Source organism: Crocodylus siamensis, chromosome 4, assembly GCF_052110815.1.
Source record: "Crocodylus siamensis isolate JL-2025a chromosome 4, ASM5211081v1, whole genome shotgun sequence".
In the NCBI taxonomy this organism is placed as follows: domain Eukaryota; kingdom Metazoa; phylum Chordata; order Crocodylia; family Crocodylidae; genus Crocodylus; species Crocodylus siamensis.
In genome coordinates this window covers 245,350,810-245,366,004 of record NC_143398.1, presented here as the reverse complement: position 1 = coordinate 245,366,004, position 15,195 = coordinate 245,350,810, and the positions used below count along the sequence as shown (strand labels likewise).

General features: G+C 56.4%; 1 protein-coding gene across 2 annotated transcripts in view; it reads left to right on the top strand.

The window, feature by feature from the left end:
- The window catches only part of MARCHF4 (membrane associated ring-CH-type finger 4), a 124,258-nt gene that overhangs the window by 98,202 nt on the left and 10,861 nt on the right, over nucleotides 1-15,195 (top strand). For both annotated transcript variants that reach the window (XM_090041277.1, XM_090041276.1), the window contains exon 3: nucleotides 4,177-4,369. In XM_090041277.1, coding sequence (XP_089897403.1) covers nucleotides 4,177-4,369 — 193 coding nt within the window. The remainder of the gene's footprint in view (nucleotides 1-4,176; nucleotides 4,370-15,195) is intronic.

The following is a 15,195-nucleotide window of genomic DNA, read 5'->3' as shown; positions in this document are numbered from 1 at the left end:
TCACTGACACTCTTCACGTGTGATTTGAGGGCAGCGCCGCACGCACAGCACATGCATGAGAAGCTGTAGCAAGAGAGCAGTGCTCATATTTAATTTAAGAGGATCCTGTGCAACCCCTGTAGCAATGCTTCCACGTTCCTGCATGCGCCGTGGTTAAATCAGCCCCCTGGCATTAGCTGCCGGGATCCCCCAGTGCTGCGAGCTGATGCCTGGGGGCGGCGAGCGTCTCAAGCTGCCGCGGCCAGGGGCGGAGGGGTCAGCGGGAGGAGAGCGCTGCAGACGTACATGATAGCTTTAGCCCTTTCCCCCCGCACTGGGTTGGGGGGGCTGTATCTGGGATGAGATCTATGGGCGTTTCACCGCACGCAGCAAAGTGGTGCCAGGAACCATAGGAAACCCCAAAGCAATTCGTCTGGGACCCCAGACTGGATGACCTCAGGGGTCGTCTCATCCCAAGCTCGGCACAGATGGGGGGGTTGCTGTTCCTAACCCGACCGAGCTGCTTCTTGCGGGGGGAAATAGCACTTCTTTTTCACTCCCAAATCAACATCCTGACGGTCACTGGTCCTGCTTTGAGCAGGGGGTTGGACTAGATGACCTCTTGGGGTCATTTCCAACCCTCTTTTTCTATGTGGGGAAACTGAGGCCAGGGGTGTTGACCTGACTGGCCCATGGTCAGGCAGCAGGGCAGTGGCAAAAGCTAGAATAAAACCCAGGTTTAAGGCTCTTACCCAACACACCGCCTACCACAGGTCCCTCCTGCATTGCACTGTGTATCTAAGAGCTGAATCTGGTCCTTTGCTTTTAGCAAAAGCAGGCAGGGGGGTCTGAACAAAGCTCCCAGGTCCAAAACCCTCCCCGCTTTGGATTTGGACACTGTGTAATGGGTGGCCCATTTTAAAGCTGTGCAAGGCTGCTAGGCTTGAGACCCTGGAGCCGTAAGAGGTGGCTCCGCTGCGGTCAGCTGGATTTGGATCTAGACGCACCGTCTGCTTGGCACGAGGGCTGCTCTGCCCCCATCCAACCGCGTGTGTGAGCTGGGGGTATCAGGCCTCACACCTGTCTCCAGGGCAAAAACCCCAGAGAAATGGGGGGGTTTTCCCTGCTCCCAGCAAAAGAAACTGGTGCCTTCACAGCCATGCGATCTAAGCTGCCCAGGGTCAAGCGCATTTTGCTTGGGCTTCCTCCGAAGAAAGAGAAGGAAAAAAACCCCCGTCCTGTAGAAGACAATAGAGGGAAGATTCCCGAAACCTGGGAAAACCACGATACGATCATGCAGCGTGTTAGCCCGTGGCAAGGGACCTGCTGTATTGTCCCCGGAAAAGCCCCGACTCTATCGCTCTTTCCAGATCCAAAGGCCGAACCTCTCTGTCTTGAGGCCCAGGGAAGCTGCTGAGACTGGAAGTTGTTAGAGCGGCGAAAATAAACCCAACGGATGGATGTCAGGGTGGGAGCGTGCCGGGGGCGTTTCTAGGAAGCCGCCTGGCCGCAAGAAGGCACGGTGATTTTCTTCGGTTCAATACGTGGCGCGACCCTGCAAACCCCGAGACCCCTGCAGCCGCTCCGGGGTGACGTGCCTCGAGCCCCACGGTGGCAGCCGTTGTTTCACCATGACGCCTGGCGGCTCCAGCCGGAGCCCCCGCTGTGCGGACGACAGAAAACCCAAGCCACGGGGAGCCTGTTTGGATGCTCTGAAAAGCGGGACGCCGGGTTTGCTCCGGAAGAGCCCCGCGGGCGGCCCGGGTTATCCGCAGCGCTTTCCACGCCACGGGCAGCCCGCGCGCGCCGTGCCGTGTACAAGGTGCGGCACTACCATCGCACGGCGCTCGCCGAGCGTGCGACCGCGGTTAGAGACAGAGGAAATGGCCCTGGCTTATTCTCGTTGCCTGACAGACTCCCTCGCTTCCGACTTCCCTCCTCTGGGCTTTGTGAGCGACTGGTATTTTAACCTTGCTATTACGTGAAACAAGTGTTGAGGGGGCTTTCTTTTCATTTTGGCATCTACGGTTGTGCGTTCGAAACAAGAGTGGCAGGATGACTAAAAAAGGGTCGCCCCCGTAGGAAGGGGATGCTGGCAAGAGCTTCAACTCGCGTGTACCAGTGACCTGCAAACAGGGAGGTGTCGTGCCCGTGCGGGCACGCATGCACGCGCACACGGAGCAGCCCGGGAGGCCGGGTGGGAAGGCAGTTCGCTACGCCCTCGCGACAGGGACTTTACGAGACATGGGCCACGTCTGCACGAGACGCTACTGCGCAGCCTTGCAGGGCGTGAGCCGTGACGCGACACGACTGCGCGGTAGTAACGAGCTAGTGCGCGGTCAGCGTCACCGCGATGCCGTGCGGAGGCGTGACTGCGCAGTAACACCCGTCATCTAGTACTTGGGTATCCGTTCCTACTGCTGTCCGGTGGGTGCTAGTCACAGGTAATAAGGGCTACGGGAAGGTCCCACGTGCGGCCGCTGGTGTGTTGCGGTGCGCTGGCTCCCTGCTGGGGCGGGCTGGATTTGAACCCTGCAGCCTGGACGGCCGCCAAGAAGCAGGCTGTGGCCTGCCTGGCACACATGCAACCCTGGAAATGCAGCACCGCAGCCTGCTCGAAGCAGCACCTCGCACTCGGCACCGCCGTGCCTGCGCAGGTCGGCCGTGGAGGGCCTGCTTTCTCCCTCCCTTTAAAAGCCTGCTGCCAAGACCAGCGTTGCGGTCTGCCGGCAGGTGGTGAGCAGCCCGTCTGCCGCCTCCCCTTGAGAATGAAATGAGGCAGGAGGATTTGGCTGGCGCGGCGACGGCGAGACCGGCTTGGCGTCCGGCAGGCTGCTGTCCGGGTTCCCAAGTGAAGATATAGGGCAAGGGAGACCGAACTCCTTCTGTCCACACCAGAGCAGCAGGGCCGGCGCGTCTGATGCTGGCCCTGTACCCCGAGCCCTTGGCCACGCTGCATGGAGCCAGCTGGAGGAGGAGATGGGAAGCGTGACGCTGGCATCTGCCTGGACGGCGGCCCCGTGGTGCGCGCGAGGAAGGCCGGTAGCAGCGCTCGGGGTCTGGAGTGGGGGCTGTCGGTGGTTTTCCCCGTGCTGGGGAAGGGAAGCCAAGGGCTGCCCCCAGCACACAGGTCTGTGGCCATCGTTTCCGTGCTGGTTCAGTCTCTGAGAGCCTCCATCGCATGCAGAGATCATGTCCCTTGTCTCCCCTGCCTTTTGGGAAAGGTGGGAAGGTGTGGAAACTCAGTCTCAATCGCTCTCCGGTGCACTAAATTTCCTACAAGAAACCCCCCTGTGGCTTGCCCTCGCCCTCCTGTGCTAAATGCAGGCTGCCCCATCCCCTCTGCGAGAGGCAGACCAAGCCTGAGCCCTGGCCCCAAAGCTGGTGGGGTGAGTGGGGGGGGGCAGCTCACCATTTCAACACCAGTCTTTACAGGGAAACAGCAAGACGTGTCCCTCACCAGGGTAAATCGCGTCCCTGCAGTGGGAGTAGTGGAGGCGGTCTGTATTTCCTTAGGGGCCGTGCATATCCACGCCGTAGCAAACCAGTTCCCCATAGGGAGCAGGTTTAGCATCACTGCTCCTTTAGAAGTGGCTTCACCTGTCTCCTGGTGCAATGCACACATCACACGCCTGGTGCAAAAGGGAGCCTGGCCACCCCCGCTTGCCACGTCTGTAGTGTGTCCTGGGGGGATACGTTACCTCCACAATGATCCTGCCTTGTGCTGCAATCCTGGGTCGCAGCTGGGATGGGGGACGTCCGAGCACAGTCTTGGTGACACTGTCAGTGTGCTTGGTGGCACTTGCTCGTGCCTCACCGTGGTGGCGTCTGGCTGAGGCATCGGTCGGGGCCGTTTCCACTCCCTTTGCCCGTGTCCAGGGAGCAGGGGGGTCGTTCCCGTTGGAGTTCATTCTCTCTCTGAAGTCTCAGCCGGACGCAGGAGTTTTGCTCGTCTCCATTTCTAGGACGTGGCGCGCTGTGACTGTGCCGGGTTGCTCCACCCCGGAGACAGCCGCACACTGGTGGTGGGCAAAGCAACCCATTTGAATAGCAAAGCGCGTTGGGATGGAAAACCACGAGGCAGGGTGGGGGGAAAAAAGCAATCATCCACCAAGGAACTAATCTCCTTTCTTTTTCCTTCCTTCCTCCCCCCGCTTTCTTTGCCCCTCGACGTTGCCTCCGCCTCACCCCCTGCAGTGGCAGGCCATCTCTCTGACCGTCATCGAGAAGGTTCAGATAGCGGCGGCCATCCTGGGGTCCCTCTTCCTCATCGCCAGTATCTCGTGGCTCATCTGGTCGACCTTCAGTCCTTCCGCCAAGTGGCAGCGCCAGGACCTGCTCTTCCAGATCTGCTATGGGATGTATGGCTTCATGGACATTGTCTGTATAGGTGGGTGAACGCATTTCTCCGGCGCGGGGATGCGCCCCGCCGGCTCCCTCCGCAGACAGCGAGCATCGCTGCCCCTTTCCTTAGTCGTGCCCCCTTCGCAGACGCAGCCCAAACCTGCAGGTCCCATCCGCCCAGAGGCGTTTTACATTGGCTGGGGAGGTGTGAGCGTGCAAGCCCGAGTGCACACGCGGAGAGGCTCCGGGCTGCCCGGTGAAACGGCGTCCGCTATAGCACTTCGCTTTTCAGCTGTGCAAAAAAGTGATGAGAATTGAGTTGCTTAAGCAAATTAGCTCTGAGAGAGAGGGGAGGGGCCGCTTGTCTTCACCCCCAGACACTCATCGTGTCCCTTGGCTTAGTGAGGCCCCCAGTTGGCTTCGCTGGGGCTCCTTTGGCAACACACAGCGAGCCACCTGATACCCACGTAAAGGGACATGAAAACAGGGCAGAGCGCAAGCCAGGGACACGTCGCGCAACACCGGGCCATCCTGAGATGACGCTGTGCGTGCAAGGTCTGGGCCTTGCAGCTGGGACCCCAGTCGTCTGTGCTTTGCCAGCTGTAGTGGGGACCTTGCTTCCCAGGGAAGGGTGCAGCCCTGGCCTGAGTGCTCGCAGGGGGAGGAACCGGCTCATGTGGCCGCAGGAGATCCTTCACGATCCATCCCGTCAGCAGTTTAGCATCCATGTCGTGTGGTACCGCAGGTCTTATTAGCACGGTGGATGTGCCCTGCTTCCCTGCAAACACCCCTGGGGCAGTCTGCTACGGCTAAGCCTTTGCCTTGAGCCCTGCGATCACCCCGATTGCAGTTCCGGGCTCGACCTTGGCTCCCACCTTCCTCCTGGTCCCATGCCGGGCTTTCCCCCATCCAAAACCCTGCTCCAGCGATAGCTCCAGATTGCCCCTGCCCGTGCAAGGGGGAGAACGGGGGTTTCTGTGAGCCAGGAAAGCAGGCAGAGAGGCACGAACTCCGGAGAGCAACCGGACAGGGCAAGGGCAGTCTGCAAAGGAAAAAGCCCGTGAATCCCAAGACTTCTGGCTTGGGGGTGGGAGGGAAGCTGAGGTCCAGCAGGAGAGCGACGGCGAGTCTGAGTCATGGCTTGTTCCACCCACGGGGACCTGAACAGTGACCGTGCCGTGAGCCGGCCACGCAGGGCAAAGAGGGGCCAGGCAGATGGAGGCACCTGGGCAAGGGCCAGGGAGGGGAGAGAGCAGGAGGTCACTGGCAGGTGAGCAGGAGCTAATTAGGTAACAGTGCGATGCCCCAAAGGGCACGTGACGGCGGAGACAGAAAGGGGGATTCACGTAGCAAAGCCACCAGACGAGAAGCTGCAGAATCACTGGATAGAAACGGCCACGGTCCAACCTGGCCCCGTCGTGGGGGAGCCGCTATTGCAGCAGCTCCAGAGCTCCCCAGTTTGCCCCGGGGAGTAGCTGGGGTGCATGCGTGGCTGCAAACCCCTCCATCTGCACAGCCCTGTGCCTGCAAGCGCCTGCAGCGCGAGAGGATCGTGGCCTCCGGGGCGAGGCTGCGTCTCCGGGTTGTTCCCGCGGCTGCCGACCACGCGCTCCGCTTCCCATCGGGGCTTTTTGGTCCTCGGAGGCAGTGATTCGTGGAAGAGGGTGAGCCCAGAGTGGCTGGTGAGCCTCAGCAAACGCGTGAAGACCCAGAGATCCTACTGGGGTCACGCTCGCCGCGCGGCATCCCCCTGCCCTCTCAGAGGCCTGTCGTCCCCCGACCTGGAGCAGAAGCCGCTGAGCCTGGCCACAGCATCACCACCTTCCCGAAGAGGGAGGGAAGCCAGGGCACCCTACCGAGACCAAAAGCACCATCAGCTCTTTCGGCCACGTGGCTGGACGGATCCTGCAGCAGCCTGAGGCCCCAGCATCAGCATCTGAGTACCCACGCAGAGAGAAGGGCATTGCCGCTTGGCTCATTGACGCGGGAGTCTTTCCTGGACGGTCTCTCGTGCAAGTATTGACCCTGCTCTCAGCTACCGAGGTGGCGAACTGCCAGCAGCCCCTGCGTGTGAGAAGGGATTAGCCGGTGCTATTCCTGTCCCCGTCTGGTAAGGGAATCCGTCAAGGGCAGGGCACGGCCAAGGAGGCAGGGACCGTCACATCCTTATCAAGCCTACATCACTTCACAAGCAAGGGAGGGTTTGTCTGCACTGCAGACATCAGGGCAGGGGTGTCCCAGGGACCCTCGCTCGGGGCCTTTGACCCAGCGAACACCCGGGGAACGCGTGAAGGGGACGGGGCGAACGGGCAGGGAGAGGCGCAGGGCGATTTCCAGCAGACACGGCCTTCGAGAGGGTTATCCGGCGGGCACGCACATAGGGAGAGTGAAACAGGAGCTGGATGAAGCGTGGCAGGGACCGCAGCAGCTTGGAAACTGGCTGCGGATCCTAAACGAAAGGGCGCGTCGGGATTAGCCGTTCCCCTCTCCCTCATCATGGCACCACCGGGCACTGAAGCGTCTTCGGGGGTCACGCGGGCACCTGTTGAACGACGAGGAGCTAATGAAAGAGCAGCAAGGCCCAGGGCAGAAAACCCCCAAAGGGGAGCTGTGTTTTGGGAGGCTGATTAGCGGATCAGGCGAGCTTCCCTTTAACGAGGCTGCCGGGGGCTGGTCCTGGATTTAGCATCGGCATAGAGGGACATTCACGGGGCTGCAAGCATCCATCAGCTCCCCACACTTTGTTTCATCCCAGCCGGCGTGGCTGCCCGCGCCTCGCTCCTACGAGCGCCGGATCCTCGCTGTCTGAAGCTCTCCCACCTTCCTCGGCAGTCCGGCCCTGAGCGGATTTGCCTTCGCAACAGCCAGCTCTCTGCAGCTCAATAGCACGCCAGACAAGCAAAGCGAGGCCATTCATCCTGCCACCGATCCCCGCTGGCATGCCATAGCAATCCATTACGAGCCAGGAAGTGTGTGCCCGCTGTTTTTAATCCCAGCTGCCAGCCAAAATAATCAAAGGCATCCAGTACGTCTGACGGCATCTGTGCGCCACCGTCGGTAATAACATCAGGAATCAATAGCCAATTAAAACTGATCCGCCGCGCTTGATCTTTCATAGCGCGATGGGAATGGTAATTAATGAAGCTTCATGGAGACCGTCACAATTCAGGCTTCCTGTCAGGGCTAATGTGGTTTCATTGTAAGCGAGCTCAAAGGAAGCGCGGGGCCGGCGCGGGCTGCGCTCACTTCCGCTCGCACCCTCGAAGGGGTTTAGGTGCCTCGTTCCCCCCCAGATCAGCGATGCACCTCGGCGGCTCGCCTCTAGCCCCTCTGCACCTCACACCGGGCTCGTTGCAAGCAAAGCCGGCCGAGCCATCCTGAGAACGATTCCAGGGGCGACATCGAACGCGAGCGTGCGCGGTCTCCGCAACGCAGCCTCCCCGAGGCTGGTCCGTTCGGTGCAAGTCGGGCCTCTCTGGGTCTCGGCTACAAGTCTGCAGGCGAGCTCCACGCTGGGAAGGCCCCAGTGCCTCTACAGCCACCTTTGAGCCTTTGGCAGGCTGGAAAACAGGCCCCAAAAAGGGCCCGGAGCAGCCACCCTGGGTCTGAAGCAGTTCTGGGGACTCAGGCGGCCAAGCCGCGATGCTCTCGGTCCTTACTGGAGCGGTACAGAGACGCCTGGACGTGTTATGCTCCCTTGCAAGTCCCAGGACCAGAGGTGTCCCGAGAGGGATCTCCCAGCAAATAGCTGCAAAATGGAGCCATCAGGCAAAGGAGACCGCTCTGTTTGCGTTTCCTCTGTTGCTTCATCTGAAATAATGTCTGCACTGAGACATCTCTGAAAACCAGCTGTGGGGAAGGGGGATAGAGCCTGCCTGTAGCCATTGCCCCTGTCCTGTCCCTAGGGAGGATCCCCAGGTTACACAGCCGGCTTGGATCTTGCATGGCCCTCGTGCACAAATGGGCAGGGCCTGGGGTCTCCGACCGGGTCAGGCAGCTAGAGAGGAGGAGAGGAGTGTGGGCAAGGCTGTGACCCCTGCTTGTGGCATGCCCAGGCTGCGTGTGTGTCATGGGCTTGTGACCCATTGCAATGGCCCGCAGTAACTCAGTAATACCGTTCATCTCGGCGCGGTGCCAGACTCCGTAGCTCGGTTTTATCGTGGCTAACGCTTGGTGATCTCTGCTTTTACGGGTCACCGTGCTGGTATTCACTGAGGACAAAAGAATTAGCGTGCCCTGGAGATGTCCAGCTGGATTCAGCGCATGCTGCACTTCCGAGGAAGATGGAGGAAAAAAATAAGTGCTGCACGGACATAAACGGTCCCGTGTGACTGCGCATCACTGCCATGCATGGGCAGAGTCCTAAACGCTTGTCTGTGTGTCATAGGTCCTGTATTGTGAATGGAGATTCATTCCCCTTTGGCACACTGTGCCTTCCTTGTATGTGATATTAGGCTGCAGAAAACAAGACCTGGTGATGATCTGCTAGGACATCCGCCCTGGGAACCTGAGCTATGCCAGGCTGCTTTGCCCAGCCGATTTTGCTGTTACAACCTCTGTCCTTGTGTCCAGTGCAAACACACGTTATGATAGGCCTGGGCATCCCTCCACTGGGTTTCTACCAGGTGTGGAGCTGGAGTCTGGCTGATCCTGGCCACTATCCTGGCCACCAGGATAGAGACTAAGAGGTGATTTGGCTGTCCCAGGAGAGTCCAGACCAGGACAGCCTACTTCCCTGCAGCGACAGACCTTTCACTGAAACACAGTATAGTCCCCGCCGTGGTGGGCCAGCTGCTGTATAGTCCCATGCATGCGGTAAAAGCTTCTGCACTGAGAGCAGGAGAAGAAGTCTGCTGTTCTGATGGTTTTGGCACGCGGCGATTTGCTTTCCAAATGTCAGCCGTGCCTGCATGGCACCTATTATTTGTGCAATAAGATGCTTTGGGCGGGAGTGATTTTGATGGGCTGACAGGTGAGGGGTGGGGTATAAAAAGCAAGTCTGGGAGGCCAGAGAAGATGTGGTTGTTGCGGCAGGTGAGAGGCAGCGGGACCCTGGGAAATGAGAAGAGCAAAAGGATTGCACGGAGGCGGTCACGGCCAAACTCGTGGAACGCAGCAAGAGCATCGGGGAGGTGTTTTTGGAAGAAACGATGGGAGGGGAGTTGAAGACACAGCTTGTGAGCTTCCCCGATGGGATGGAGTTGTAAGCAGGGATAGAGGCGATGGCAGAAAAGCAAACCTTTTGCTTATGGCCGTCGTGTGCAACCCTGTCTCCTGTTTGTCTGCAAAGAACCAGCCTGCCCTGGGGTGCAGCATGAATCATCCCTAAAAACAGCACTGTCCAGGCAGATCTCCACTGCTGGGAAAAGCATCATTTCTAAATGGCTGGACGCATTGGAAACCCAACCACGGCAGCAGTGAGCTAGGGCATGAGGATGAGGATTTATTGTTTGCATGACCCCGGCACACAGAGTCTAGTCTGGTTCCCCTTGCATTTGGGGCTGTATACATACTACACCGAAAGACCCTCTGTGTCCCAAACAGTCAAAGACAGTGTAAGCACAGGCAAGAGACAGGGACAGTGAAACAGTCCTGGCGGGGCGATGGTCCGAGCACACCAGCCGTGGAAGCGGTGTCAAGGTTTTGTGTGGGCCTCCTGGCAACGGAGAGTTTTAAGGGTGCTGAAGGATGTTTTAAGGATGCAACTGGAAGAGCAGCAAAGAGCAGCAAACTGCTCAGAGAAGCTGGGAAACGTCCTGGGCTGGAGGGTTTCCAGAGGAGGTCTTGCTAAGAGCTGTTGGGGCCCTCGTTTCTTCAGCTGGCGTGAGCCATCCGCCGGGACTCGCTCCTCTGGCACGAGTAATGAACTGCGCAGACTCCAGCGGACAAATGCCATCTCCCGTCCTCCAAGCACTTGACAAATACGAGTTCAGTGCTTTGTTCTCGATTCCACCATTGGGGAAACCGAGGCACGGCGGGGCCAGCCTGGAAACTGGTGGTAGAGCTTCGGGTGCTGGCAAAGGTGGCGGGGAGAAGGGAGGATGCTGCAGTTTTCCGGGGGGCAGAGCGAAGACATTTGTGCGATTAGAAAAAATGAAGTCATTCTACCCAGGTGGTTTTCTCATTTTGGTACAAGAAAGATCTCATTTACTGCTGCCTGGGTTGCTACACGATGCCCTTTAATCTTCAGCTTTATCGTGTGTGGTGGATTAAATATCACAGGAGTACAAGAGCCCTGAAGGGTACAACATTCATTTCTCTGTAGCCTCCCAGCATCGTCTAGGTTTACAGCAATGTACTTGTTCGCGGCTTATTTATTTATTTAGTGAAGGGTTTCTTTTTGCAATTTCGGATGGAGGCAGGGAGGGAAGAAGTATCCAGGACTGGGCTCTGGTCAAGGGAGAAGGACAGGAGCTGGCTTTTAGCTCAAGTTGATGGAGACTTCTGGGTTTTGGAGCAAAGGAACCAGGGTCCCACGCCTGTGCATGCGAGGCTGCAAGTCCTATCGCTGTTACGCGTGCTGTGAGCATGTGGATCCATTAAACCCCTCCGGGGTTAGGTGGCATCCTGCAGCGGGTTACAACCCGATCTCTTCAATATATTGGGTATACAAGGTCTCCTTAGGAGCATCCTGACTGCTGCAAGAAATGAAGCGATTGCTTTCTGCTGATCTTGTGGCCGAATCGCTGGCCGGGCGTAGTGCTAGAGGATGCTGTTGTGACGGAGGAGCCTGAACAGACCCACCTTTCTGATGGGTCGGTCTCGAAAAATCGCAGGACAGTTGTGCCCCAGGCCGGACCAGATGATCTGCTCTGCACCCCCGATTCTCCCCCATTTCACCTGAAAATGAACGTGCTTCAAACAGTCCTGTCAGTCCCACGCATTGTGTCTGCAGATCTGTGGCAGCCAAAGTCTTTTATGCCTATTCTACCAAGTACGTCTGCACTTCTCTGTACCTGAATGTGGGAGCAAGAGAGACGCAGAGAAGGTCTCTGGGAGAAGACAGAAGGAGAGAGGTACAGGGAAGAGATCGCGGCAAGGGTCTGCTTGAGAAATGATGGACGAGGCTTTTTTTTGAGCAAAGCACCCGACAGATCATAAGAGCATAAGCAAGTCAGGCTGGAAGGGAACGCAGACGGTCATCTAGCCCCTGCTCAAGGCAGGCTCATCCCTAACTAAACCATCCCTAACTAAACTACTGTCCGTCCAACCTGCTCTTGAACATTTCCAGGGAAGGAGTGATGGATTTCAAAACCCGTTGGCACACTCAGGGGCTTGGGAGGCGTGGTCCATTGGGAGGACAACCTAGGTGATAAAGGGGCACAGGAGCACTGGTAGTCCAAGGCACGGTGGCAGCTGTAGAGGAAGGACGGGAAGCATTCGGCTAACCTCATCAGGACCCGAAATTCAGAAAGGAGCCGTATAAAAGATGGAAACGAGAGCAGGTGACTAGGAGTGAGAAGAAACGAATCCAGCATGGCCCGAGGGATAAACCTCAGAAAAGCTAAAGTAAAAAAAGAGCGAGGACTAGCAAAGGACACCGAAGGCCACAGGAAGAGGGTCTGCAAAGGCACGAGAAGAAAGCAGAAGACGGAGGAAATCATCGCTCCATCGCTAATCACGAAAAAGGGACGGAGAACAGATCGTGCGGAGGAGGCTGAAGTATTTCGGACCATTTTTGCTTTGGTCTCCAGACACGGGTTAATTTTGACAAAGGGACAGGCTCATAGGCCACATATGGGAAGAGCAGACAAGAGCATACTAGATAAAACTGATGTATTTAAGGCACCAAGGTCTGAAGAAATTCATGCTCGAGGATTTAAGGAAGTACCATTAGCAATAATCTTCAGAGTCTCACTGGGGGGGATTGGAGAGCTCCTGAATGACTGAAGAAATGAAAATATTGGAACAAATTATGAAACAACGAACCGATCTAATCCCCTCCTCCTTTTGGGGGGATAACTGGTATAGTGGATGGAAGGAAGCAGCAGCTGTGTTAGACCCCGAATCCCTAGCTGGCTTATGAATCCCAGGGGAAAGGAGGAAAAGCTTTAGCAAAGGTCAGGACTATCACCACGATGAAAAGCTTGACTGAAGTCAAGGACTAAGTGAACCCACCTTAAGGTGGGCGTGCAGTCGGTCGAACGTGCACTCAGAGAACAGGTACTGATGGTTTGCTGTCAAGCTGGGAGTGGGTTTCAAGTGGGATCCCACTGGAGCCGGTCCTGCGTCTGGGTCTATTCAATATTTTTCATTAACAACTTGGATGATGGAGGAGAGAGTACCCTTGTAAAATCTGCAGACAATACCAGGCTGCAAAGGGTTACTAGCGCTCTACGGGGCAGGATCAGAATTAAAAATGATCTTGATAAATTGGGGAAAATGGTCTGAAATCAACCGGATGAAAATCAATAAGGACAAGTGCAAAGTACAACTCCTAAACCGGAGAAATCAAAAGCTTAGATACAAAATGGGGAATTACTGGCTTTGGCAGCAGTGGCTCAGAGAAAGATTTGGGGTTCGACTGGATTGCAAACTGCACCACCCTTTAAGAAAGGTGCAGGCAAATTGGAGGAGTCCTGGAGGAGAGCAACGGAGACAATGAGAGCCGCGGGAAACAAATCCGGCGAGGAGAGATGAAAGGCATTTCGCTTCTTTAGGAAAGAGGCAGTGGAGGGGACAGGTGGCAAGCTCCCTGCATGTAAGTGGTTCTTCTAAAGATGACGGTGATTAATTCCCCTTCCACTGGGGATGGACTAGAAGGAATCAGATTAATTGACAGCAAGAAAATTTAGATTAGCTACTAGGAAGAACCTTGTAGCGATGAGGGTGCGGCACCGGGACGTTGGAGTTGGTGGAATATCCTTCCCCGGGGGATTTTCAAGCACAGGCTGTCAGTGATGAGCTCGCTATAAATGACCCTGCCTCCGTGCAGGGGAATGGACAAGAAACCTCCTGAGAGCCCCCTCAGCCATCCAGCTCTGCGATTTTAGGGATGAGAGTCCCTCCATGGACACGGCCTGGTTTATTATTAAGGACTGCATCACTCCCAGGGTACGGAACAAGAGCACGTCCCTTATTTGAGGTATCACTTCGGCCGCCCCCACAGCACTTGTTTTCCAAGGGCGGTGGCTATCTCTGTGTCATCGGAGTAGTGCACGATGGTAATGAATGACATTGAAAGGGGCGCGCTTAAAAACCCAGCGATGCCATGCGAGCCAGGTGGACTCGAGCAGCGTGCGGTTTAACTCAAGCAAATGCAATGCTTTTAACTCAAAACAGTTGAACTCAAGCAACGTGCTGAAAAGAGAGGTCCTCTGACTTGAGGGCAGAGGCACGGGGAGCTGAGCTGCAAGGAACGTCAGAAAGGAAGGGGAGGGACCCCAAACTGGGCGTGAGGGGCAAAGGGGCCCAAGGAGAGCGAAGCCAAAATGAAGGGCAGGAAGGGTCTTCTGGGATCTTTGAGGGTAGAAATCCACCTCTCCATCTTTTGGGATAGTTGAGCAGCCTTGCCCTCGGCCAAAAGTGCTGTGGAGGCAGGTTTTTAGTTCAGATTGCAATCAGTGCCCAATTTGCTGCTCTGCTTTCTGCTCCCTGCCCCATGCTCCCTGTCCCAGCTGCTGCTTCTTCCTGCCTGGCATTGTGTGGCGGGTCCCCTCTCTGAGCTGCTGCAGGCCACGCACGCGTCCCTTCTGGCACACGCGTCAGTGGGGGCAGATGGCAGACCAAGGAGCAATGGGCTCAACTTGCGCAAGATGAGGTTTGATATTAAGAAGAACTTTCTCGCCAAGAAGGTAGCAAAACGCTGGAACAGGTTACCCAGAAATGGAGGTTTTTAAGACCCAAGTAGACAAAGCCCTGGCTGGGATGATGTAGTTGGGGCTGGTCCTGCTTGGAGCCGGGGGTTGTACTCGATGTGACCTCCTAACATCCCTTCAACCTTCATTATCTATGACTCTGTGTCATGGGTTTGTTGCTCTCCAGGCAGGAGTCTCTAGGGGACAGCTTAGATGGTGGTAGTTTTGGACTTGGAAGAAATAATCTTAGTTGAATAGAGCTCTTATTCTTCTTATTTTTCATTCTGGAAATAATACATAGGGGTATCTGGATAATATTAATATAATTATAAATAATATGTGTGACATCTCAGTGACATCCAGAGGCCCTAGTGTGGCTCAGTATTGTGTAGTGATGGCTGCCGTTGGAACAGCCCGTGTCCCAAAGAATTTATGGCCTCATTTAAGACAAGCCGGAAACAAGTAGGAGTACCAATCCTTCCTCTTCAGCGCCCTACATCCCCACTTCATTGCTTGCCCCAAGATCAAGATTCCCACTGTGCCAACATTAATTGTAACAAATGACTTTGTTAGGAAGGAGGACCCACGAAACTATAGGCCGGTTAGTCTCACCTCGATCCCTGGCAAGCCGTTTGAGAAAATTATGCTGGCACACATCCAGGAGGGGCCAGCAGGGGAATGCATGCTCAGGGGCAACCAGCACGGGTTCATCAGTGGCAGGTCTTGTCAGACCAACCTGGTGGCCTTTTACGATCAGGTCACCAGATCATTAGACGCAGGGGTAGCAGTGGACATCGTCTTCCTGGACTTTCGGGAGGCCTTCGACACTGTCTCTCACCCTGTTCTCATTAAGAAACTGGGGGCTGTGGTGTAGACACCTACACAGTCAAATGGGTCGCCAACTGGCTGGAGGGCTGCACCCAGAGGGTGGTGGTGGACGGGTCATTGTCAACCTGGAGGGACGTGGGCAGTGGGGTCCCCCAGGGCTCGGTCCTCGGGCCCGCACTGTTCAACATCTTCATCAGCGATGTGCATGAGGGGGTAAAAAGCACCTGTTCACATTTGCTGATGACAC